The 25,544-nt window shown below is 40.3% G+C and overlaps 1 protein-coding gene across 2 annotated transcripts in view; it reads right to left on the bottom strand.

The window, feature by feature from the left end:
* sptbn4a (spectrin, beta, non-erythrocytic 4a) overlaps window positions 1–25,544 on the bottom strand; it is a 47,148-nt gene that overhangs the window by 9,006 nt on the left and 12,598 nt on the right. The window contains exons 1-13 of one of the 2 annotated variants that reach the window (XM_020085310.2): window positions 16,552–17,272; window positions 16,197–16,351; window positions 7,162–7,425; window positions 5,560–5,793; window positions 4,510–4,599; window positions 4,142–4,420; window positions 3,924–4,054; window positions 3,589–3,793; window positions 2,624–2,869; window positions 2,360–2,494; window positions 1,852–2,093; window positions 410–548; window positions 214–298 (exon numbers count right to left, since the gene is read on the bottom strand). In XM_020085310.2, the coding sequence (XP_019940869.1) occupies window positions 214–298; window positions 410–548; window positions 1,852–2,093; window positions 2,360–2,494; window positions 2,624–2,869; window positions 3,589–3,793; window positions 3,924–4,054; window positions 4,142–4,420; window positions 4,510–4,599; window positions 5,560–5,793; window positions 7,162–7,425; window positions 16,197–16,319 (2,173 nt within the window). In that variant the 5' untranslated portion in view covers window positions 16,320–16,351; window positions 16,552–17,272. Of the gene's footprint in view, window positions 1–213; window positions 299–409; window positions 549–1,851; window positions 2,094–2,359; window positions 2,495–2,623; window positions 2,870–3,588; window positions 3,794–3,923; window positions 4,055–4,141; window positions 4,421–4,509; window positions 4,600–5,559; window positions 5,794–7,161; window positions 7,426–16,196; window positions 16,352–16,551; window positions 17,273–25,544 lie in introns of those variants that run through there. The other variant, XM_069509931.1, reaches the window with a different exon arrangement.

Here is a 25,544-nt window from a genome sequence, read left to right as displayed (position 1 = left end):
GATGGTTATGTTGTTGTTATGTGTTAGCTCACATCTTAGATTTTTTTCAAGTGAGCATGAAATGTTGGCACACAGGAACAATATGATTCATACATGATTCATGATACATTAACGGCTCATAACAGGAGGAAAGGGAGTTTAACTCCACTCCACATTTAACGCTGTGTTATAAGTTGCTTCTGCTCTAACAGAGACATTTAATGAGTTACTCACTGCGCTGTAACCTTTCCTGGTGTTTGTCCCATTTTTCAACAAGATCCTTCTGCTTAGACAGAAGACTGTCCAGCTTCTCTTTTATCTGTGGTGACACACAAATGGCAGTCATGATGACAACATACTTCTCCCTCTCAATTTGAATAAGTATTGTATTGGTTTAATGAATTGTATTTGTGGCTGATCGATAACCAACCTCTTCTGATGCAGGGTTTCCGGCAGCTATCAGGATCTTGCCCAGATCCGCACACTGCTGGATGGTCTTGCTTCGGCCGTCTATTTTGGCTTTCAGCTCCTGGTGTTGTTTTATCATCCCCTCCAGAGCTGTCAAATCCCTGAGGAAAGATTAGTTTAGATAATTCAGATTAGATTAATGATAAATACTTTCATGGTACTCTTGTATCTGCCGACTGTTAAATCAAAAATTTATGTTTTTACAACATATTGCACTGCAGCAAATTATAAATGTAAGAAATGTATTTAAAATCATCACTGGGTTAAGCTTCATGAGTGTAAACAATTAATCAGGCTCAATAATTTTTAGTTCTGTATATAAATCTAAATCACACATTTGCCTCAAAGGGTTTATATTCTGTACAGGTGAAGACAACCGTTTAATAGAATAGACAATTACTGATTCATGTGAAATGTTATTTCAAATATTGAACTGTGTTATTCTTTAAAATGACAGAAAATACTGAAAAACAGAACATAGGGTGGCGTCTTAAAATGGATCATAATCGTGGATGTAATGTGCCTACTCACATATACTACTATTAATGTTGTCATTGAGGCTTCCTTCATCTCTGTCAGACTTTTTCTTTTGTGTAAATACTTTGAACATTGATGCACCTCTCCATTTATGTCTTTTCTGAATGTTGTATGTTATTTTGCTGATGTGTTCAGCTTCATGCAACATGTATTGCACTTCTGTTCGTCCTGGGAGAGGGATCCCTCAAATGTATCTCTCTCTGAGGTTTCTACATTTTTGATGAACAAAATAAACAAATAAAAAGTAAAAAAAGAAATCTATCCATAAGAGAAAACAAATAAATTTAAAGAATAATACAAGCAGCAAATCTCTCCATGTAAGAAACTGGAAATAGGACATTTTGAAATTGGATTAACCAGTTATCAAAATACCTGCTGATGATTGATTTGATTTGATTAAGATAAGTGTTACTTGCAGCACTATACTGTACGTGTAGATTTCTTCATCAGTCTATCGGTGCTGTATGCTCATGCATCTGTATATATTTCAAAAATTTTAAGAAAAGTTGGAAGTGTTTTAAACTTATAGTACAGTTATACTGGGTAAAAGATAATGGCAGTGATTACAATGTAAAAGTTATAGCCCACAGCTACACCATATGACAAATTGAATAAGAGATGTCGTTGAAATTAGGTCAAGGTAGAACAGCTGCTTAATTTGACACTGCATGGTAATAAAATTCTGTCCACAGGGACTGTACGAGACTTTCAGTTCAAATGAACAGTGAAAAACATAATCAGAATATACTAAACCTGGACCACACACTGTCAACTATATATATATATTTATATATATATATATAGTTTTCATCTCAACACAGAGGAGCAACCCGTGCAAAGCCAGACAGGATGATGTTAATATCTCACCTGGGCTCATCCCATCCTATCTGGCCCATGATGCCTTCCATCCACATCAGGTTTTCACGCACTACCGAGAAGAACTGCACCTTGTCGGTCACTGAAGTAACCTGGACGCGACTAGCCCCGCAGGAGCTCAGCAGCTCCTTCCACGCCTCCATCACCTCCTGCTCTTTGACCATGATGGCCTCAGCCTTCTCACCCGCATAGATGGTCCTCAGCTGGGCGGCGTTCTCCTGCAGCTGCCTCACCTGCACCAACACAGAGTAAAGAGTTAATGGCTCAGTCACATTGAAGTCAATGTATGTACAGTCAGTGAGGAAGAATTGATTTACTCTGGGTTTCAGATAAAACAAAACAAGCTCCTTCAAATTCATACACAAACTAAAAAAGTAAATCATGAAATATAGTTGTATAGTCTAAAGGCTGGGTTAGGGTCACTTGTATAGGGTTTTTATCAAAAATAACTACAAGAACACTGTGACTCATAGGTTTGGAAAGAAGTCATATCACTTGCCTGTGCTACTAGCAGTTGAAGGGCATGCTCAAAGGAGTGCATGAGTCTCTGCAGGGTGGCTGGATTGGTGATGTTGGCCTGGCATGCCCTCACCTCTGGCAACTGCTTCATCTTCCCTGCGATCTGAGCCAAGACCTGCAACACAGGACAGTGGCATCGTCACGAGCGCTTTAAAAATAGAAGGCGCGTGTCACGGCCAGACAGTCTCCCTTTGAAGCAATACGACGCACCTAAGTCAGAGACAGATATGTGTTTTGACTGTACCTCTTTGCAGTCGGTGAAGAACTTGTGCAGCTGGTGCGAAGCTGCCAGCATCTGTCTGCGGGTCTCCATCAGCTCCAGGAGGTCCGCCCATGACTCATTTAGTCCATCCTTCCACTCAGCGATGGTGGCCGCGTCCGAGTGGCCGCAGTCGATCATCTCGTTCACCATTTTGTTCACCTGCTCCATGCGCTGCTGGCCGATGTTGTTGGTTTCTGAGGCAAACTTGGTGAACGTCTCCTGAAGCACCTGAAACACAGAAATTACACATCACTACACACCCTGGACACAGTAACATGGACTCACTCATTCTGATACACCAGTCCTGCAATAAATACCACCTTTGTGAGGCAGAGTATTATTATTGTTCTACGAGACAATGGATGCTTCCATTCGGTTGAATATATTTTATCCCCTGACCTGGAAATCAACCATGTTCTGCCATCAGTGAGGATGACAATGTAAGTTTTGTCATGCTCATACAGAGACTGTGTGTCAGGTGTGTGGATAGACACGAGCTCGTACAGGCCCAACCTCATTAGTGCTTTATTTTACTGTATTTATGATATTCAGCAGTATATATAAGAAAATATATATCTATACAGCAGCACAAATTCATTCATCCTCACATCTGATCCTGGAGCTGCTCTCTAAGCACCTTTCTTCGCTGTCTTTCATCATTGTGCATTTGTTTGGCATTGTCTTTGATTTCTCAGAGAATAATTCATGGATCTTGAATAACAAAATCAGACATGTTTAGAGGACTGATATTAATGAGTGTGTGCAGTTTGGTGGATCCAAATAAAAAAATCAAGATCTTGTGACAGTAAAAATGAATCACAGTTAAATAAGTGGTAACTGTATTTGGTGGACCCAACGTAAAAAGATATATTATTACACTTAAATGACCTTTGTTCATGCTGTTTGATGTGGTTACAGTGGTTTAGCTACTGAAATGATGGACTGACCGTGACGTCCTCGAGGTCTTGGCCCAGCTCGGTGGAACTGGCCACCGCCTCGCGCTCAGTGATCCACTTCTCTAACTCCTCCACGTCCTTGTTGAGCTGATAGAGCCAGTACTGCTGCTCCAGTTTGGTCTTCCTGTGCTCTACCATGTCCTTCAGAGACACGTACAGCCGATCTATGTGGGACTGCTGCTTGGTGATGTGTTCACTGTGGAAAATGTTACAGCGACCGACAAGGGAATTATTGATGACGTGATCCTCATATCATTTTACACAGCGGATAGAAAATGTAGGAATCAGACATTTCAAGTGTGAGTGGAGGGCGGGTCTTGCCACACCTGTCTGGATGTCCCAGTTCCAGTAGACGTTGGCATTGCTGGGATAACATGCCAACTGTCTCTGCATATGTCTCCACTGTTTGCTCCAGAGCCAGGTGGGCCTTCAGCAGCTGCAGGGTGCTCGCCTCATCCTGAAAAATATGAGACTAATGTCAGGATGCTGGTGTCATATGTTCACTGAGGATTTACGGATAGGAAATACACAGGGTTGTCCGTACCGTGCCTTTTTCCTCACTGACAAGATGGAGCTTCTGACCTGACAGCCAGGATTCCACTTTAGCTGCCTCGCTATAGTACTGCTGAGACTGCAGCGTGGCGTCCAGCATCACAGACCTCCTCTCCGTCTCCAGCTGCAAAACTTCCCACAGCTGGCGCACGTGACCCGCCCCTTCGCGTACAAACTCCACCTCAGGAGTCCTCAGTGAAGCGATGATGCCCGCCCGGTCCAGAACCTCTTCAACACGAGCCCGGCGCCCGGTCAGATCCCTCTGGAGTGTCTGAGGGACCAATCAGAGGTAAGTTCCCCGACTTAGAAGTTAGGTCACATCTCAGCTGACCATCACACTATGTCATATTTGACACTTACCTGGTTCTTTTTTACATGCTGCTGTACACTCTGGAGGTTATTCCCGTAATCCTTACAGGAGGCCAGGGGAAGCCTCTCCTGAATCCACAGCTATCAAGTACACAAAGTCAGGTCATTCTTCAGAAGGATTTACTCCTCTAAACTCTGATTCCCTAAATACATGCACTATATTACCATGAAACATAACCTTCCTACTGCGAAAAATGGTTTACACCCATAATGTTCGTTGATTACATTTGACAGGTTTGAAAACAGCAACAAGCACGAAAAAGACCTCAAAAGGCAAATGTTATATAAAAATAATTTCAAATGAAAAAAAAATATTGATATGGATTAAAATTGAGAACATATACTTTCCTATGAAAATAGTAATTTTGATTTCCAAGCCAACACTTGTCATCACCAGTACGGTAAAAATGTGTGAGTGTGTGTGTGTTTGTGTGTGTGTGTGGTCCAGGTATTACTCATGTTTACACAATCAGATTATGGGGACCTGTCCTCCTTTATGGGGACAGAAATCAAGTCACCATAATGTAAATTCAATTTTTGAAAGGTTAGGTTTATGATTAGGTTACGGTTAGGGTAAGTGCTATGGTTAGGCAAGTAGTATCTATGGTTTCAGTTAGAGTTAGTCTAAAGGAGATCGATGTAAATCAATGTCCACTATAGTCATGGAGACAACACTGTGTGTGTGTGTGTGTGTGTGTGTGTGTTGAAGTTATACACCTTGGAGAGTGAGGTGAGATTATTATACAGTTATTATGACTAGATTTAATTCCTATTATTTTTGGTTTTATCATTTCTGTTATCCATGTTGGTTTGCCAACATTTGAAGCATACGATGATCAGCATGTGTTTTATTGTATTCAGTATGTCATTGTTGGGGTTGTACTGACGCCTTGTTTTGATCAGAAACAATTAAACGTATGCAGGTATCCAGATTTGAAAAGTGATAAGATTCGACCTGGACACAATAGGAGGGTTTATGCAGTAACTCTAACTGGTGTGTAAAAAGGATCTGTGTGTATGGGAGAGAGCTGCGCCACTCACTATCTCATCCTCCAGGTCCTGGGCGACTTGGTGCATCTCTTTGGAAGCCAGCAGGATGCGGCGTCTCTCCTTTAGGGGCTCAATGAGGCGCACGATGCGCGTCTCCACCATGCCTGACTGCTCGCCGCCTCCCTTGTCACCTGCCATCAGCCCTCGCTGGGGTAGACAGACCCCCTGCAAGCTTCCCAGCTCCCCCACATCCTTGTAAAAGTCCCCTATCTGAGACTCCATAGCCTGCACGGGGGGGAGAGGGAGGTCATGTTACAGGCATGGACAAACAGCACATCAGCTTTCCCTTATCAGAACATTTCAGGGTTATGTAATAGACTGCCTCACTTCAAAGGAAAAAAGCATATGGTGCATATTTTAATGCCACTGAACCTCGTGTCTAAGAACATACCACAACAGAGGCCTGTGTGAACACATGTAACAGCTGGGAAAATTACATAAACTACAATGAGCTGAACTACAGTCTGTCAAAATCATGAGCTACAACAGGGCTGATTATAGACTTTCAGTTAGACAAACAGTTCTCATGGGCAAAGGTGCTGCGGAGGGAGATTATGTTGCTGCTTGAGTTAAATGTCAAATGGGTGGAGTCACATAAGTAGGGTTATGATGACATACATGTATTCTGCTCTCACTGTATATATTCTGTTTACACTGTTTATTGAAATGTTTTATTTCCTCGCATTTATTTTGTTTACTTCTTATCACTTTTACTGATTTCTATTTTTGACTGTCCTCTTTGCTCCTGTAACACATCACATTTCCTTGTTGAGGGATTTATCTCATCTCATTTCATCTCAACTCATCTCACTTTATCTAATCTTATCTTTTCTTATGTAATCTTAATGTTGAAGTTCTGCATTCAAAGACAGGATTAAGGAACTTGTGAGTTGAGTATTTCTGTTTTAAACCGGCCTTGTTCCTGGCCATAGAGTTCAGAGGTGGTGTCTGTCACATGCTCACACAGGATGTATAGTGAGATGCTGGGTGGCAAACTCTTGATGCTGTGCTAAAAGACTAGAGTGCAGCAAATTAAAAAATAATTTGAATAAAAGGGGGGAATACTCAAATGATAAAAAGACTATAGAATTATTCTTGTAGCGGGATATGAAAGACTTGGGTGAATATGCCTCTGTCAGCTGGTCCTGGTCTGACTCCCTGTTGGCCGGATCATTTACCGTCACTCTTCTACTCCCTCTCACCCTGTTTTGTGTCTTATCGTCACTGTCACTATCTAATGAAGGCAAAGTGCCAAAAAAATAGCAACAAATCAATACATAAATGATTTATACTTCCCAAGTAGGCTTTGCCATTTTGTACATAAGTATCAGTTTACATAAGCAACATATACATAACGGTTAAATTTATAGAATGAATGTTTGTAGGCGCTTCAGTGCAAACATGCAGTTTAACAGGGAAGTGTAAAGGATGATAATGTGCTAGTGATGGCTGAGGATATACAGAGGTCAGACAACAACCGATTGTTGGTGCTAACTCCAAAAATCGTATCATTTCTGGTCTCAGAGCACCTGCAACCTGTTCCACATATGAAGGGTTCTTCTCAGAACGACCCTGGAGAGCCTTGACACTTGCCTGAAATTTCTGGAGCTGCTCATTGAAGGTGGGCAGGTGGTGCGCCTGTTCCAGCTGAGGAGGCTGCTGCTCCAGATGGGAGAGTTGGTTGTCGAGGTCAGAGTAGCTCTTGACCGCCGGCTCAGGCTTTTTGTTTTCAAACAGCTGGCGCGCCTTGGCCTTGGTGGTGCTCTCCAGGTCCGACCAGCACTCTCTGATCTCCTCCAGCTTCTGCTGGACGACCGGACGCAGCTCCGGCTTCTCCTGGATCAGCTCCAGACCCTCCTGGAGACAGAGAATCAAGTTATTCCACTGGATAACACTGTTCGGACTTTACTGTACCTCACCGTGTATTTTAACACGTGCTAACACATACCTGACCTATTTAGAACTTACATTATGCGTTGGGCTGTCATTTCCTGGCTGAGTGATTTATTTTGCCTCTCACTTAAATGTCAGCTCTTCCTTCAAGGGATGGTTCTCGGGCTGATATGATTGTTGCCTCACTTGGGACCAGAAATGAATTACAGTGGAAAAGTCCACCACTTGAGATGTTAAGATTAGGCATCTGGTAACCTTGTATCAAGAGTTTTTTTTAATTCTTATTAAAAGGCACTTTCATAGAAAGAGTAATATTGTAGGAACTAAACAGCCCTATTCTAAACCATGAACCTCTGGATCTGGTTTATTTCAAATAAGTCCAATTTAAGTTTTTAAGCACACTCTTACCTCCAACTGTTCTTGTTTCAGTTCAATTGTTTGTTTTAATTTATTAGTTTGTTTTAAATTAATTTTCATTTACTGTATTTGTTCCTAAGTCTTTAAATTTTGCACTTGCTTTTGCTATTTTGCAGATTTTACTGTTTCGTATTTGTGTTTACTTGGTTTCTTGAAATGCTTTGTTTATTTTCTACTGTTTAAGTCTCTACCTCAGTATATTAAAATCAATGGTTGAATGAGTGAATATTTATTTCAGATCCAGATTATGAGAGAAACATAGTGTTAAGAAACTGGGTAGCTAAATTCAGTTCTTTCACCAAAATAACTTGGGACAACACAGCTCCATGCCAAGGCTCGGAGCCCCCAGCTTGCAGAGAGGCAGGTGTATGGAGCAAAGTGTGGCCCCGGGCTGACCTAAAAATCATGCATGGTAAATCTAATAAAGCCCTGCTCTGTCCTTTGCTTGTGCTCCTCTGACTCCTCTCCCCTCTTCTAAATCTCTCCAGCTCTGTTCACGTCATGATCTGGATGCAGGGAAATCGAAGATTGTGGCATTTTCCTTTGAGTCAATGAAGGATTTTCACCGAAATACACTATCACCAGTCTCCTCCCATTACCTATGGTAGGAGTTGTTTGCCTGAGATGACAAGATTTGGGATATTTTTTAAATATGGCTGACAACAGCTCATTTGTAGTGCAGGCATTCGAGGCTTTAAAGAGCCTGCAGTTGCAGTGTCTTTTTCTCCGTGTTTTAAGAAACAGGCTCTGTTTTTTCCTGATCTGTATGATAGTGGGCGATGTATTCATCATTAACTTAGCTTGTATTGTAATAACAAGTGTGCAAATGATGGATTTTATCTTTTAAATGCCGCTTCGCTCCTTCATCTTTAACAGAGAGCTGGGCCTATATCCTATGGCTTTCATAATGCAGTGCTGCATTCCTCCTCTTGGCACAGGCTCACTGCTTAACTGCTGCTAGTGCTCACTCTCTCACATCCCTCTCTCTCGCTCCTATCTTCCCTCGGCCTCGCTCTTCGTCTCATAATGCAGAGCCAGCAGAAAGCAGGTCTCTCTCTCTCTCTCTCTTGGCTTTACTGACACACAGAGTGAAGCAGAGGGAGAGGGAATCAGAGAGGGGGTGGAGAGAGGAGAGGAGAGAGGCAGAGTAAAGGAAGAGGGGAAGCAGAAGGAGAAAGAATCAAAGGTTTGTGGAACAGGGATGTGGCTGCGGGTGTGCTCGGCTCTGCTACAGCCTGGGCACAGTTGGATCCAAAGGGCATCTGTGAGGTGAATTTTCCAGGCAGTCATGGCTGACATAGTGTGATATTTTAATGGCTATACCACAAATGAAGAACGCTATTATGGCAACACTGTCGTCTTCTGCAGGCTTTCTTAAAATGCTGATGAAGCATAGTGAAACAGTGGGTGGGAATACACACAACAATGTATTCACACCTACTGTGTGGATAAAGGTAACACTGGGAACTTCTGCTAATGGTTAATCAACAAAAACACCTAAACCCTGAGCAAACGTCCAAACTCAAATCTGGCTAATCAAAGAGACACGATACTCTTATTTTGTCCCTTGCAACCCAACCCACAATGCAACACTAACATTACCATATATATATAACAGTAACATCAGCAAAAGCAACTTTTTTGCCACCAGCTGCCTCTGTTTGCCATTCTGGATTTTTCAATCTGGATGTAAACAACTAAGCCGTATTGTGTAAAACACACTCATGAGCTGCATGAGACATTTCAACTTAAATTATTACGGAGAAGGTCGTAGCCTGTGCATTAATTTTGAAAAATTTAAAACTGACAAGTGTAGCATGGATGGCATTTATGGATAGCTGATGACATGTTTTTTTTAATACCATTATCATAAGAATGAAATGTATCATCAAAAGAAATGTTTTTATATAACATACTGTTGTCAGGCTTTGTTTTAAAATGTATCTTTATGCCCCAAACTTTTGACTCCTAAAATAGCACAATGAACATTTATATATATCATATAACAAGATTATTAAGATGTTAAGTGAGGCATGTTTTTAATTTTGGAGCAAAATGTAAACACAAAAAGGTTTAGCAGACAGAAAATACAGACATGTGAGGACAAATTTAAAAATAAAATAAAAAGAACCTGGACATTGACTCAAACACCACTAATATATATATATATATATATACACACACACACTTACTGACCATTTAGTTTAGTATTACTTTACTTCTACATGTGCTCTACATCACCTTTATATTTTCATTTTCACTTAAAATAAACATATTCTACTACTTCTACCTTTTTTTGACCAAATATTTTTTTATTCAACTGAACAATATTATATTATGTTACTGTCATCTTGGAAAAAGCTGGTGCAAGAATTTCCCTGAGAAACAAGTATTTTCCAGAGCACCAAGACAATATTAATTTTGTTAAACTACTGGATGTGAATGCATGTCATCAAATCCTAATGTAACAACAAGCTTGCTTACACACCAGTGTGTTTGATGGGACCTGGTTAGAAAAAGCCCTGAGAGGATAGTTACATGCAACTTAAACTGAGACTGTGCCTTTTTGTGTGCATTGCCAATATATTTACAGAATGCTGTAAGCATGTGATTTATATGACTACTGATCTAAACCAGAGCGGAGCTTTTTCACAAGCTCTAGCTATCAAGTCTTTGGACTGAGGAGAAATAAACTTGAGATTTTTTGCATTTTGTCCCTGATTTCACTGTGTTCACTTCATTGACCTTGTGAGTATTGATGTAAGTTACTGAGATCCCTATTGCACAGCTATTTCAGAACATGTCTGATCAGGACATTGTTTCACACACCACATGCACTGAAGAGCTGGTCAAAGAGGTTAAAAGTAGATGCAACCTATTATGCAAATTTGATAGCAATGTTGCCATCATGTAGTATTGATACTGCTACAGTATGCTTGGTATTAAATGATTAGCAACCTTCATAACAGAACATGTAGTCTTGATACAGATTTAACACCATGAGATAATGTGACAAACATGTTTCAATCTAATATCCCCTAACACTTGAATGAAGTGAGCCTTCAGCGATCATGTTTCAGCACAGCTACTTAATGTGTTAGACGCAAATAAATGACAGGATATAATAATGTAATAACCTTAAAGCTGACTGAATAATTCATAGGTCAAAACATCCAAACTACTCAGGAATTATATGTTTATTATGGAACGAAACAGTAAACCGCTTTCTTTAATTGCATCTGCAATCTTCTTGTTGTTTACTGTTGGAATAAAATGTAAAACATTTCTTCCATTAGATAATAGATTTAGACAGTTAAGGTATTTGTGAGCTGTGGATCTGAAGTAAAACTACAAATTTTCACTTGCTTTAATCTGTGTGTAAAATATAGGATGTGTCTATAGTTTTCATTCTTCTGTGCCATAGTTAATTAATCGGTTAAATAAATACTTGTGGGAGATGGTGTTTACCTGATATCACTATAACAACACAAACCAATGAAAACTGTAGATATGAAAGAGAAAAAGAACAGAGGGGCTGAATGAGTGATTTATTGTTATTTGGATGCAAGACTTAATTTGACCTCCAGTTTCACACCATTAAAAACCCACCAGTCACACCTAAAACAAATATACACCGTGCAAGAGAAATTAAGTGTAAGATTTCCTCCTTAATGCTGCAAATCTCTTCATGAGTGAATTATCAGGTCATGTTTGAAAGTAAATGTAGTGGCAGAACTTACAAGAGGTGGAATGGTGCTGATATTTATTCAGATTACAAGGTCAGTTTTGTTGACAAACCTCTTTTTTTTAAAGGTCCAGTGTCAGATTTAGGTGAAAGGGAACTATTGTCAGAAATTTAATGTAGAATAATCCTCATAATGTTTTCACTAGTTCATTTCATCTAATTTGTATGAAGCGTAGTTTTCTTTACCCCAGAAAAGACCCTTTATAATTAAATACTTTATATTTACATCGAGGGGACCCTCTCTACGGAGGCTGCCATGTTTTTTACATTAGTCCAGACTGGACAAACTAAACATCTTTTGAGTTTTTATGACAACTGAAGCTACCACAGGTTCTTTTTCATGTTTGGAAGGAGAGGGTGAGGTGAGGGGTGTTCAGCTGCAACATGCAACTTCAACTATGTCACAAAATTCTACACACTGTACCTTAAATATACATCAGAACAAAAAGAGATAAATGAAGAAATAACTTGAGGGATATAAAAGGGAAGTCTTTGTTTTTTATTTGCCAGAGTCTGATTTTTTATGCACTTCAAAAAGACATTGGAAAAAGGTATGCAAAATGTATATTTACTGCAAAGAAATTATGCTCCACCACTGCAGATGTTCTTTCATTAAATGGAAATCTAGAAAATGCAATATATATACAGAACACCGTCCTGCTAAATACTCACCAGAGCATCACATGTGTTCATTCACCCCTGAAAATAACCCAGAGCAAATGCATATTGTTTACACCTCTTTGAGCAACACTGGGAATAATTTCGTTTTAATTTGTTTTGGAGTGAAACAGACAGGGAAGGGATGTCAGACAGTGTAGGACCTTTTCACAGCAGACACTGACTTGTCATAGTAGGAAATGTGTCGCTGATATGAACCAGAATCTGTGAATGAGGCAACTACATGGAAATCAGCGATGGATGAACATGTGTCTTAGTTTTGGTCTTCTGGGATTCATTGTTTGATCATTGAATTGAATTTACTGATATTCAGAATATTGTCAGCCAAACATACACTGAGGCCTCTTAACCGATTTTAAAAATGTGGGTGGCCACATAATGACAGATATAACCGATTTTTAGAATCTTATTGGGCAGAATGTTAACAGAAGACAATTTTGGCAAGTGCGAGTTTGCTCAGTAGTCCGTCAGAGCCGATTATTGCAGATATCAAACATGTTTGATATTTATGATTCGAAATCGGGGAGGCTCAGAGACAATCAGTAGTATTAACACTATTCTGTAAACCCCTCACACCTCCAGATTATTTGGGCAGATAATCAGTTCCAACTGGCCTCTAATCGTAACACCCCAAGATAGTCGGAAGGGCGTGTCGGGTCTAAAATCAGCCCGATTATCCTTAAGTGTGCACCAGCCCTGACACATACGTGGAGTGTATGTAATAAAGTAAAGACATCATCTAATTCCCTACAATCTGATTTCCTATCATTTCTCTCTTCACAGCAGCCAAAGTGTTTGCTTGTTGGAACTATTGGGTATCTCTATAATATGGAATGGTCGCGACCTGACAATGTATAGTACCTCGAGATAATATTTGTTGTGATTTGGTGCTGTACAAGTTGAATTGAATTGAATGTCTTATCAATAATATACAAAGGAGAAGCTGAAGATTAAGAGTGATAGATGATTTAATGTGGACTGTGTGAAACAGACAAATAAAAATCGACTCTTATGCTGATCCCACATCACCAGAAGGTGTCCAGCAACTAGTAAGTTAGAGGTGAAAAACTAGAATTACTGATGACAGTGGTGTCACTGATCTATGAGCTCCGGCTGGGTGTTTGCAAAGCACTGACCCCTGAGCCCACGGTGAGCCCTGGCACAAGGTCAGCTGTGAGGCCTCTCATTGAGCACCCACAGATCCTCCACATGCACATGGCGGCGTGGAGCTGTGCGGCCTGCATCATGTGCTGAGTAAGTACTGAGAGAGAAGGGAGGTAAGGGGCTGAGGCGGGAACCCTTCCAAAAGAACGCAGAGTTCTCAGATCGTGGCAGGACGCAGCGTCATCTCTTCTCTCTGTCTCTCAGGTAACGACAGGGAGAGCAGTGGGGGTAGATTAAGTAATGCTAGCAGGGCTGTGAAGACATGAGGGTTGGTGGAAGTGTGTGTAAGGGACTACAAACACGGGAGCCAGCTCGGGGGAGACAACCACTACGGAGCAGCCATCTTCTGCACTCAGAATCAGTCCTTTCAGCTTATTTCTCTGCTATCTAGAATCAAAGGTGAAACAAAAATGCTGCCAGAAGTAAAGCAGCGCACAATACTGTTTACTGTAGCATCTATAGTGGCAAATGACATTAATATAAAAATATAGTTGCCAAGAAATTATCACAACAGTGTACAACTGTGGTCATTGACACTAACTTGTGCCCCGTTTGTACTCAACTAATTTAAACCATGTTGCTCTTTATTGCTCATGTCAAACTACTCTTTAACAATAATCCATACCAGCAGATTTATATAATTTCACTGGTAAAAATGATGATGAAATTGCACAATCAGAAGTTTTCAAGAGGCCTTGTTGAGTTTGCTTCTATGTATAAAAAATGCTTTTTGCTAATATCACAACTCTTCCATTTTTTATACTTGAAATATTATTTTTTTGACATCTCAACACAAACCTGGCTCATCACTTCATATGATTTGGAATCGCTTGCTCAATAAAATATCAGCTGTCAGTGACAAATGCTCATCACAATTTTGTAAGGTGCAGTGACAAATCCAGAGGATAATCCTCATATATGAAAAACTGGAACAAGAGATGCATTTGACATCGTAAGAACACCATCTCAGGTGTTTCCTCCATGTGTTGTGTACTATTAAACTGGCTATACTTGAACGAACATAATATCCTGCACTGCTAAGCCACAGGACATAACACCGCTGAGAGCACAAATGAATATTGTTGCACAGATTCAGTCACTAAACCTGATTTAAGAAAAACAAAATAAAATGTCAAGTAGAAAGCAGAAACCTGTCTGCACACATTGAATGATATGCAACACAGTCAAATCACAAGTCATCTCTCAGCTGTTAAGCATCATGACTAAATCAAGGTGTCTGCTGGCTCAATGGGAGGGTGTAGACTATAGCACGATAAGCCTTAAAATACATTTCACACATGGGTGACTCCGTGAAGATTTCTTCATTAGGTAATATAAAGTCGCACACAATCTATACTTTCTTAACGTCTTAAAAGATTAATAATCAAAACACAAACAAATGTCAACAAAACCTCTCAGGACAATATCAGAGATGTAAATAAACTTCAGTCAGGTCATAAACATCAAGTACTTCAACTATTCCACTGGTACTACAGACACATATTGTTTAAAATGTGTCTACAGGGACTTGTGTTATAGTATTGTATTATATTGTACTGTATTCTTGTCACAGCTTTGACTTACTGATACTGGATTGATAGGAGCCACTTCATTAAAATTAAGAGTAGGTGCGAAAACTAAGAATCAAATAATCAAAAACAGACACGGTAAAGGTTTTCTAATGTTCTTATGAAGCTTGGGTCTAAATTCAAAGAAGACCTGGTTAAACACATCACAGTTATGTGTTTATGTATTATTATTACGATGAATCATTACAGTGAATCTGTTTAAAAGTTCAACAGCATGTATCAAGGCATCACATTTTTCCTCTTCACGATCTCCCAGTGTTTGTTCATTGGTTAGAACTGTTGGGTTTCTTTCTAAAATATTGGACGTTTTTGACCATTACGATGTAAAGTACCTTGAGATAATGATATATATGTTATCATTTGGTGTTACGATGTTACAATGTGCAGAGCAAACAGATAAACAGCAGGTTTCTACATTGTAAGCAAAAACGACCATTTACACACACTGCATTGATCTCATATCCTGTGCGTCAGCATCTTGACATGTGACCGAGCTGAACACACATTTAAATGTCCAAATGCAATGTGCCATTGGCAAAAATGGAGTCTCATTGACTTATTCACATGTAAAGAGCCCACCTGAGCTTCATTGAGGCAGAGGGCATGGAGAACATTCTGTGTGGATGGGCTGCTGCAAAGCATGATGGGAATGCAGGGCAAAAAGAAGCAAACCTGAGCATGTTTTCTTGTGAACATATCAGCTGTGTGGTCCTTGAGGACATTTTGTAAATAAAGGAAAATGAGAGGAATGTGTGTGTATGTTAGGCCTTCAATACTGCAGAGGTTGATGTGTGTGTGATGTGAAAAGATATTTGAATGGTCTGTTCGGAGAGCAAACAGACCACAGAGCCACAGGGATCACACCACCTGTGAACCTGAACACAACACAGCCACTACAACGGTATAACCTTGAGATGTAATTCAGGATGTCCCCAAGCAAAGCGATGAAATGAAAACTGGGTGATGACATCTCTCCCACTTCACGTATTCCATTTCACTGCCACCACACCCACCATCATCACTGTTTCTCAGTCATGTGCTCTCTTTGGCGTGGTTCCTCTCCCCCAACTCACCTGCTCTGCCTATCTGTCCTCCCCATCCTTCCCTCCCTCCACCGCCATGCCCTGGTCCCCTCCACTCACCTGTTCTATCTTGGCCAGCCATTCTTTATTGCGGGCCAGCTCTGCCATAAAGGCCTGGTGCTTCAGCCACTTCCTGTGTAGCTTTTGAGCCTCATCCCGCGCCGTGTCTCGGGCCATAAGCATCTTCTCTTCCACCCGCTGTCCCAATCACTCAGCTAAGGGAGACAAAAATAGCCACCATCAGGAGCCCAACACTTGGGCCAGCCCTTCTTCACCCCTTTCCCACAGGACGTCCTGCCTGCCGCCTCTACGCAAGAGCCACCCGCAGGGGCCTGGGTACCTGTGCTGTCACCACCCTCCCCAACCCCCACCAGACACCCTTTTCTGGAGGAAAAAAAAAAATCAAGATAAGCACCTCAGCAGCAGTGGTAGCAATGGAAGCACTCAAGCCCTTCCGCCTGGTCGCCCCTGGGTCCTCATGCCCTACCCCTTCATGGGTCTTGCGGTCCTGATGCTGCAGTGCCTGCTAGCCAGTCTCAGAGAAGGCAAAAGCAAGCAGTGAAATAGAGGAAATGCGCCAATGACAACACTGGTAAAGAATGACACACATCCAAGATTCCTTGAGGGCTGTGGGGTATCTTCAAGCTCCAAATGTCAATTAGAATCCAGCCATCAGTGGAGGTGTAGATGTAGCATAGCCATAGACGAATCTTTCAGCCAGGGCAAAACCTGACCATCCACCACTCTCCAGTCCCGGTCAATCTGTAGTCCTGTCTAACGATGCTTTAGACAGGAGGAGGAGGAAGAGTTGGAGTGGGAGGAGCAGGGTGAATGGGATGCAGAGTCAGTGCAGAGGAGGCCAGATAACATAAGCTATCTGCTCTTCAAATGCATCATCCCCGGTGCTGAAAAGATGCTCACACAGGCTGGTGTGAAAATAGCACACTAATTTCTCTCCTCTGTTCCTCTTCCTCGTTCCCCCGAACAGCTCAGCCGCGGTTGGTGCATGCTGCTGCAGTCCTTGCCGCTCAGCTACGCTCCTGTGTGTGCTTGTGTGAGTGTGTGTGTGTGTGTGTGTATGTGTATGTGTGTGTGTGTGCAATCACAATCAGCACTGCAGTGCTAGAGCAGGGAGAGAGAGAGGGAGAGAGAGAGGGAGAGAGAGAGGGAGAGAGAAAGCCAGAAGGAGGGAGAAGAGGGAGACAGCAAGAGAAGGGGAGAGGGAGACAGGGAGAGGAAATAGAGAAAAGGGGGAGCGTCAGAGCAAAAAAAAAAGAAGGGGAGAGCAAGTCAAAAGAGGGAGAAGATGGTGAGGGTGGGGGGGTAGTGAAACAGAGAAAGAAAGAGAGAGCCTGCGTCATCCCTCAGTGTCACCAGGGACATTTCTCTGCACTAGAAATGACTGCACTCGGAGCGGGAGCAGGATTTGGGAAGGGAGGGGGGTTGTCGTTTTAAAACAGCTGAATGAGAGGGAAGGAGGACACATGCACACATGGTCCACCACACGGTGCAGCTGACTGATTCTCTGTGCTCTCACCCTCTGTAAGGGGACCTGCATTTGATCCGCCTGCTGCAAATATGTCATGTGTGTACAGAGGGTGCATGCATTGCGCTGTGTGTTTTAGCTGATACATTTCCATTCAATCACATACAACAGCTTCATGTCATCAAAATGTTCGCTCTGTATTCGGCTCATATTTTTGATCGTGTTTTTTGCTGCAGCATCGGATTTTTTTTTTTTTTTTTTTTGAAAACACCAATTTTTTTGAAATGGAGTCATCATAGCATCCAGAGAGGATTAAAGTTTCATGAGTACAGGCAGAGAGCACTACCACACACCAAGTTCTGTTGTTCAGGCTGGTTGTGTATTTCACATTTAGTCAAGGATTTAAATCCCTCTTTGGTTTATAATAAAAAATATCAATTATTATACTAGATAGCACTTTGTCATGACATTATACATTAAACAACATTGCATGAGACACTTCTTGCTTTGTTTTTATGAATGTCATCTTCACAGCGGGTGGCATTGATCAGTTCCTATCAAAACCAACTAGATCTGTTTTTTTTTTTGCTCATTTGCTCATAACTGTAAATACCGGCCAAAACCCAGTGTGTTTAGTGATAAGTTCAGTGAGCCTATCTGGACCTGAATGCAGACACACAAATACAGGCTGATGGAGCAGAGGAACTTACAGGTACTCAGGAGGCAGCCAGATGGAGAACAGGATACAAAGCTGATAATCCATATTCAAAAGTCTGTGGGAAACGTAAGCAGAGGCCTGAGGTAACACAGGGGAACAGAAGAGACAAGCTGACACCCAGTGAGGGGAAACACTGGGGCAGTGTTCAGATTGGTCCACTCACTCGCCCATTATGTTTCTATAGTGTTTGCGACATGGAGGACTAGCCAGGACACAAGTGCACAAGTGTTGATACCTTTTGGACATTATTTGGAAGATACACAGATAAAAATTATGAACAGGATGTTTACGATTATTTCTGTTGCATAAAAAAACAGCAGAGGGACATCATAGCATCTTCATCACATGTGAGACAAAATACATGTTTGCTTTTAGAGAAATTATGTTACATGTCATGCAACGCCTTCATTATCACCACAAACACCAAACGGGTGAGAAATCAAGAGGAAAATCACATTAGCTAGCAGCTAACGTTATCATTGTGATGTTATGAGATGTTGTGTACACAATTAAAAGTGTGCAGACACCTCTTTAACTATTGCATCCAGCAGGTTGAAGAGTCAGAAACAAAAAAACATAACTCTCCGTCTCTCTTTCAAGCCTCTCTCAATGCCTCTGACAGTACAAGCTGCAATGCATGATGGTCTGACTCAATCGATGTAGGCTTCCGTACGTTACATTTTCGGTGTGCCTCGGGACAGTTTTGTAGTGCACTCATTTTCCACTGTAAAATCTACATTACAAAATAGTTGATTAACTACACTATATAATGAAAAAGTTGACAAATGAACTGTTTCCTCCACATTTGGGCCTCTCGTCCACACATAAACATTTTAAGTCACTGAAAGAGATTTTCTTCAAATACCTTGCAAAGTGCAGACTTTCAGAAACTCCTGTTCCTGTATATTTCTGTGTACATGTCAAACAGAGCGTTTGGGAAAGGATGGCAGTTTCTCTGCCTTTGGTTATTACTGCTAGTTGTGAGTCAAAGTTTGCAGCTAAATCTAGCATCACTGCACCACATTGCCAGCGAGGCCTTGTCCAACATTAATTGGACCACAGCGTTCTTCTCTAGCATTTGACAGATGGTTGATGTAGACTTTACTGCCACCTACTGGCCCGGCATGCTTGTTTTTGTTTTCTCATCTATATGGAGATATTTTTGTGAAAATGAAGGTTGTGTGGATGGAGAGGAAAATATCTGTTCGAATAAATATTTGCAGTATGTGTAGACAAGGCATAAACACAAAAGGTGGTGGTGAGGAGACTGGGAAAATGACAAAGACAGGGAACAAACAGCAAGAGTAGACACGTAATTTATAAAATGAACAGGAAATAAGCAGAGTAACAGGGGTTAGCTAATGAGACCACGATGCTGTGTTCACAAACATTATTGTTGCTTCCTGCTTCACAGTCCAAAGACATTCAGATTGGGGTTAGGTTAAACGGAGACTCTAAATTTCGTGTAGATATGAATGTGAGAGTGAATGGTTGTTTGTCTCTATGTACCTTGCTTATCTCCCGATAACAACTGGCTCCAGCTCTCGACCTTTTCAGGATGAGCAGTAAAGATAATGGATGGATCATTTGCACTAAAACAATAAGTAAATAAAAGCTGGAAGGGTCATGCATAGACTACACTGCATTTGCTTTATCATGCTGGGATCTAAATGTTTGGAAGGATGTACAACCTGACCATCAGATGGACGTTTCTTGCATAAGTGTGTGTGTGTCAGTATGTATAGCAACTTGATATAGAATCAAAATGAATATTAATTAAAGTTATTATTAAGGAATATCAGTTAAAATAGTAAAAATAATAGACAATAAAGTACAAATAATAGACTTTAAAAAAAAGGTTTGAAGATTATGCAACGTTGGGGCGGAAATATAATAATAAGAGAAATAAATCATATATGAATATTTAACATATCACTTTATAATGATTGAAATAATCTATAAAATAAGAACCAGGAGAAAGTCTTTGTAAAGGAGACAAAAAGGTTCTCATGGGGACTCCAGTAGAAAAGGCCCAGTCACCCTCGATGCTCAGCCGAGACTGTGAGAATGGTTGTGTTTACAATGTGTTTTTCCAGAACAGGTCAAAAAACAGTCAAAAATAAAATCTTATCATCAATTATAAAATTGACAACAATTACAAGTGTAGGTAAAGTGGCAGTAATGTGCTCTCTCCTTTTTGTATTTGGTTAGAAGTCTGGCTGCTAGATGTTATTTATGCCGATATGATATTTATAGTTAATGCATTATTTCTACTAGTTTCCCATTCATCCTCTAAATAACAATGTCTTCAGAGTAACAGAAAGCAAATACAGTCTACTCACACCACCTACAGGGAATAGAGTGTATCTACCTCCTGTCCTCACACATTATGACAATATCCTTCAACCTTTTTTGGCTTGTCCCTCCATTTTCACGCCCTCAAGATGCTGCCAGTTAATGTCACATTTGCATTATTTTATATTTGCATGAATAAAGTTCCAAAAAGGTAATATGAGGGAGTGGAGATGTTCATTTTTTTGAAAATACTATGTATCAGCATCTATAGTATACATATGTCTGTGTTAGAAATCTTTCAAACCTGGACTTCATGAGGGAGAAACTCTACACTGGGACGACATGTTTCCATCAGGTTCCCTGTTTCCTTCTCAACTGACAACTGTAGAGAAAGTATCTCACTCTTACTGGCCGTCACCCTCCCAGACCCTCCCCCCTTCATTAGGAAAATAAACACAAGTCTAAATCTTCACGATCACAAATCTAATACCTTCAAACGAAAGCATTTCTCTGTGAAAACTGTATTCTCATATTATAATCATGCCATTTTCAACCATTGACATTACATGAACATCAAAAGGCTTGAGAAATACATTTAATTATATACATTAACTCATCTATTCCTCAGATCAGACCCTATCAAAACATCACTGTAAGCATATCCTAATGACAGAAATAACAGTTAAATAGTCATTTTAAAATGCCTGTTGGATAAGTTAATATATCATATAAATACATTTTTAAACTCTGGTCATCTGCTGCTCTGGCAGATTCTCATCATCATTTTCCCCAGTTGATATCTCCACTGTCAAATACAGACAAAGACAAAGTACTGGTTAAAAAACAGACTTCATGTCTTTTCAGGTATGTATATAAAATTATTTATCTTATTAATACATGAGCAATTGAATAAAGTTACTCGTCACTGTAAATTAGGTTGCATCACTAGTCCTCCTAGTGGTGTGACAGCAGCAGAGCAAGCTGAAGATTTTACAGTGCCTGGGTTAACTTGTCTTGTGGCTGCACATATAGAATTTAGAAGATTGCTCTCACAATTTTTTTGCCAATCTATATCATCTGTTTGATATTTAGCAGGACTGCACACAAACTACTGGATGGATTAGCATGAAACCTCCTGAATGAATGTGGTATGGGTCAGAACAGAACCCATTCAATTTTGGTGAGACTCCAGATCAGGGGCGAATCCAGGATTTTTTTTCAGTCTATTTAAAATAGCAAAAAAGGAAGTCTTGCAACCTTTTTGTTTATTTCTCAGATAATATTTTATGGATCTTGATGAATTAAATAGCCGTGTTCAGGGATATGATATCTTTAAGTGTGGGAAATTTGGAGCAGTTCCAAACAAAAAGTTGAAATTAAAGTGAGTTTAAATGTGGTTTCATTTGGGTCTGTTGGTCCTTGGAGGTTTGTGCTCTCTGTGTCTCTGAGTGCACTTCTTATATTAAATTCTGGGAATAAATTACACACTGAACAGAGGTAGCTCTGTTTGTTTTGGGTCACCTTTTAATCCTTTCATCGTAGCGCCTCCACTTGGCAAGAATTTAAAATGTTCCTTTCCTCACATAGATAAAGACTGCTGTACAGGTTCATGCATCCTAGAGTTGCTGGTGTCCTTCAGTGCTATTGTCAAATTGAATTTTGGCTCCCTCTACAGTAATTCTGTCATTCACTGTGTAATGTGTCTACTTTCAAAGTGATGCCAAGCTTTAGAATCGTCTGTAGGTCAACTACTCAGTAAATTATTGTTTTGCTGTACGTACCAATGAGACTGTATGCCATGTATATCGCTCTGCTAGTTTTCATCATGACTGTCATTGCTACTGTTCAGTGGACATACTTTCCCCTATCCTGTTTTTAATCACTTCTGTTGGCATTTTTGTTTTAGTTTCAGATTACAATTATATTATTTACTAAAATATCTGAAGCCAATACGGAAAAAAAAAAATCCCAAAACATGAAAACCTTTTTCAAAATGTTCACCATGCACAGCCACTTATGGTTCAGCAAATAAGAATTTTGCTCAGGTTTTCTTGTTAAATGACATCAACATTTTTGCAGTTTTTCTAAAAAACAGCCCAAATCAACTGCATTTAAATAACCAATCTGAAGCAGCCTTAGTACTTGTGTGTAATCTTATTACCACTAGAGGGCAACATTTCTACAACAGTTCTCTTTCCCTGCCTTTAATAGTATGACACCTATGAGAGAGAGGCCTTCTTATTCCTGTCACTGATGTATCAATCTATTGTCTTCCAAGGTGGAGTCGGAGTTCTACATGTAACTGCATCATAATAACAGTGACACTGTAAAAATGGTAAATGTTTGATGGTTTAATAACTTTAGTCAGGATTTGTACAGCTGACAATTATTTAGGAGCTATTTGACATTTTCTGTCTTGTTTAAAGTATCATACTCTCTAAGGTTGTGTGCAGCAGTAGCAGAGTGAAAGCTTTGGAAATGAGATCAGTCTCTTGGATTGACATCAACCATAGTCAAACAGAAATACTTGACAAATTATTCTTGGGTAACTACCAGTGTTTCTGTGATAGTTGAAGGGATAATTGCAACATGCACAACAAGATAAATGCCGGTGTTTCAGTGTTGTGTTGCAGAGGAATTTAAATTACATTTGAAACAAGTCAGTCTTAAAACAATTTAACAATTTAATTTAAACAAGTCAGGTGCTAATATGAAACAAGCTGTTCTTGTTTTAATAAATCCAATCAATCCTCACTTTTGAAACTGACCTTTAAAACATTCATTCTTATTCAATGAGCATAAAAACCTATAGTATGTGTGGGATCTTTTTTCTGCTGTGAGAGTGGTTGATGGCCAGAGGCAGGACAAGGTTATAATTGACCCGAAACACAAAGCTGCAATTATCAGCCCCGTAATGACAAAACCCCTTCAGTTGATTGTAACTTTCCTTTGTCCTTAAACAAATATGCTCCCAGTCAACCAGCCAGCTGTTCGATGGTCCTATTCAGATGTATTTTTTAACTTATTTTACAGATCACGTATAATTAAAAATAAAACCATGGACTTCTAGCACCTTTCAATCGATCTCTATTCCCAGGACAAACATTTCACGCACATCACTTTAGGGGGGTGCTGTAAACATATTAGAGCCATTTAACCAGAGTATTGGTGTGATGCTTTGTTACCACTGCTGTGGTCAGAGGGCTTCACTTTAACTGCTGTGGGTTGTGTGGGAACTAGCCTACGGACAGTTAACCTTGACCACATGTTCCAACACTCCAAATGGACCCTTTAATGACAACCCCAAGTAATGACTGACTTCTCTTTAGAAGGAATGCACGATGAACATACAGCGCTGCCTTTAAGGATTCTCTTTTTTCCAACTCTATGCATATTTTTTGTCATGTCGTACATTAACCTCAGCGCTTGCATGGCACATAGTAAAACATGATTTAACAGTTTAATGCCTTCCCACTGCACCGTGCAATAAATACAGGTCTTTCTCAGCAGTGCCTTCGGTTTTTCAGCTCATATGATTCTACAGTAAATGCTTTCCTGTAAAAACCAGTGATTCATATTGTGATTCAAGTATTTAGGGCAGGGGAGGAAGTGTACTGACATTCCTATGCGGAGGAAACTGTTAGACATGTCATGACATCAGTACTGACAGATTTGCATGGTTTTGTTACAAGGTGTAAATCACTAACAGCAGAGGTTACAGTATGTTCTGCTTATGGCTAAATTAGAGAGCACAGGATTTTCTAGTGACCCAAACATTAAGTGCTGTTTTTCCCCCACACAGCAATCAGCCCACCTTTATGACCTGACTGAAAAAACATGTCTCATTAATCAGTTGGTCACTATCATTATAAAGGAAGGGTTAACCTCAAACAAAATATATGTACATATCAAGAAATATTAATTTGTATAATAAATATAAATGAATTCATGTGAATAATAAAAAAAAATGAATTCAAATGTTAAATTGTGTCTTTTTTCTGGCAAATGTATCCTGGTATGATGAAGCGATCGATGAAAGATGATGACAACCTGCAGGATTTATAGGCCTTAATCAAGGTATGCTCTTCCTCCTCTTAACAACCATCGTTTTGACTTTTTTATACAGCCCTGGAAACGTCTCTAATGTTGGAGAAAACACCTCAACACAGCTCTGTGATTAATAGCCAACGCTGTGACAGATATTGTGTGAATAACACTTTCGATGCTGGGCTGTGCCTGCTATAGTACCTGGGGCATCGTTTCAAGTCAACAACAGAGATTTTATAGCTGCCGTGCACTCTGACAGCAGCCAGCTACACGTAAGTGCCAGTAATTTCAGACAGAATGATTCACATTTGTTGTGTCAGTATGGATTGCTCTCAGCAAAGTTTGTTTTGAACAGGTTGGATGAGATCTCTAATGTAGACACTCTCTCACCATGTCACCAAAATTCAAGAAGCGTGTCTCACCCAAGTACGTCTGCTGACGGAGGAGTAGAACAGCTCATACTGAACCCGACTATAACTCCGATCTTTTTTTTTTCTTTTGTCAAATGTTCAAATGTTTCTTTAAGACTTCATGTCTCACTTTGTTCAGGAAGAGTATGTGACTCAGGGAGGCCTGAGAGTCTCCTTCACTGGATGCTTTGAAACTATCAGACATGTCAGCAGCATTCGGTTCTGACAGCAAAGATAAAAAATGAAAGATGGACTGAGCGGCTGAGTTGCTCGTCGGCGACGGTAAAGGCCACAGCCCACCCGCCAAGGAGGGCGAGTTTTCATCTGTATGTTTGGTTGTTTGTTTCTAGGAAAGTCTTGTGGGGGTGTGGGCGATGGCCCAAGGAGAGAAAAAAATCAGGCACTCTTAAGAAACTGATATTTATGAGTGTGTGCAATTGAATGCAAATCCA

This window comes from Paralichthys olivaceus, chromosome 15 (genome assembly GCF_024713975.1).
Source record: "Paralichthys olivaceus isolate ysfri-2021 chromosome 15, ASM2471397v2, whole genome shotgun sequence".
In the NCBI taxonomy this organism is placed as follows: domain Eukaryota; kingdom Metazoa; phylum Chordata; class Actinopteri; order Pleuronectiformes; family Paralichthyidae; genus Paralichthys; species Paralichthys olivaceus.
Note: the sequence above shows the minus strand (reverse complement) of the source record. Positions and strands in the feature narration are given on the sequence as shown.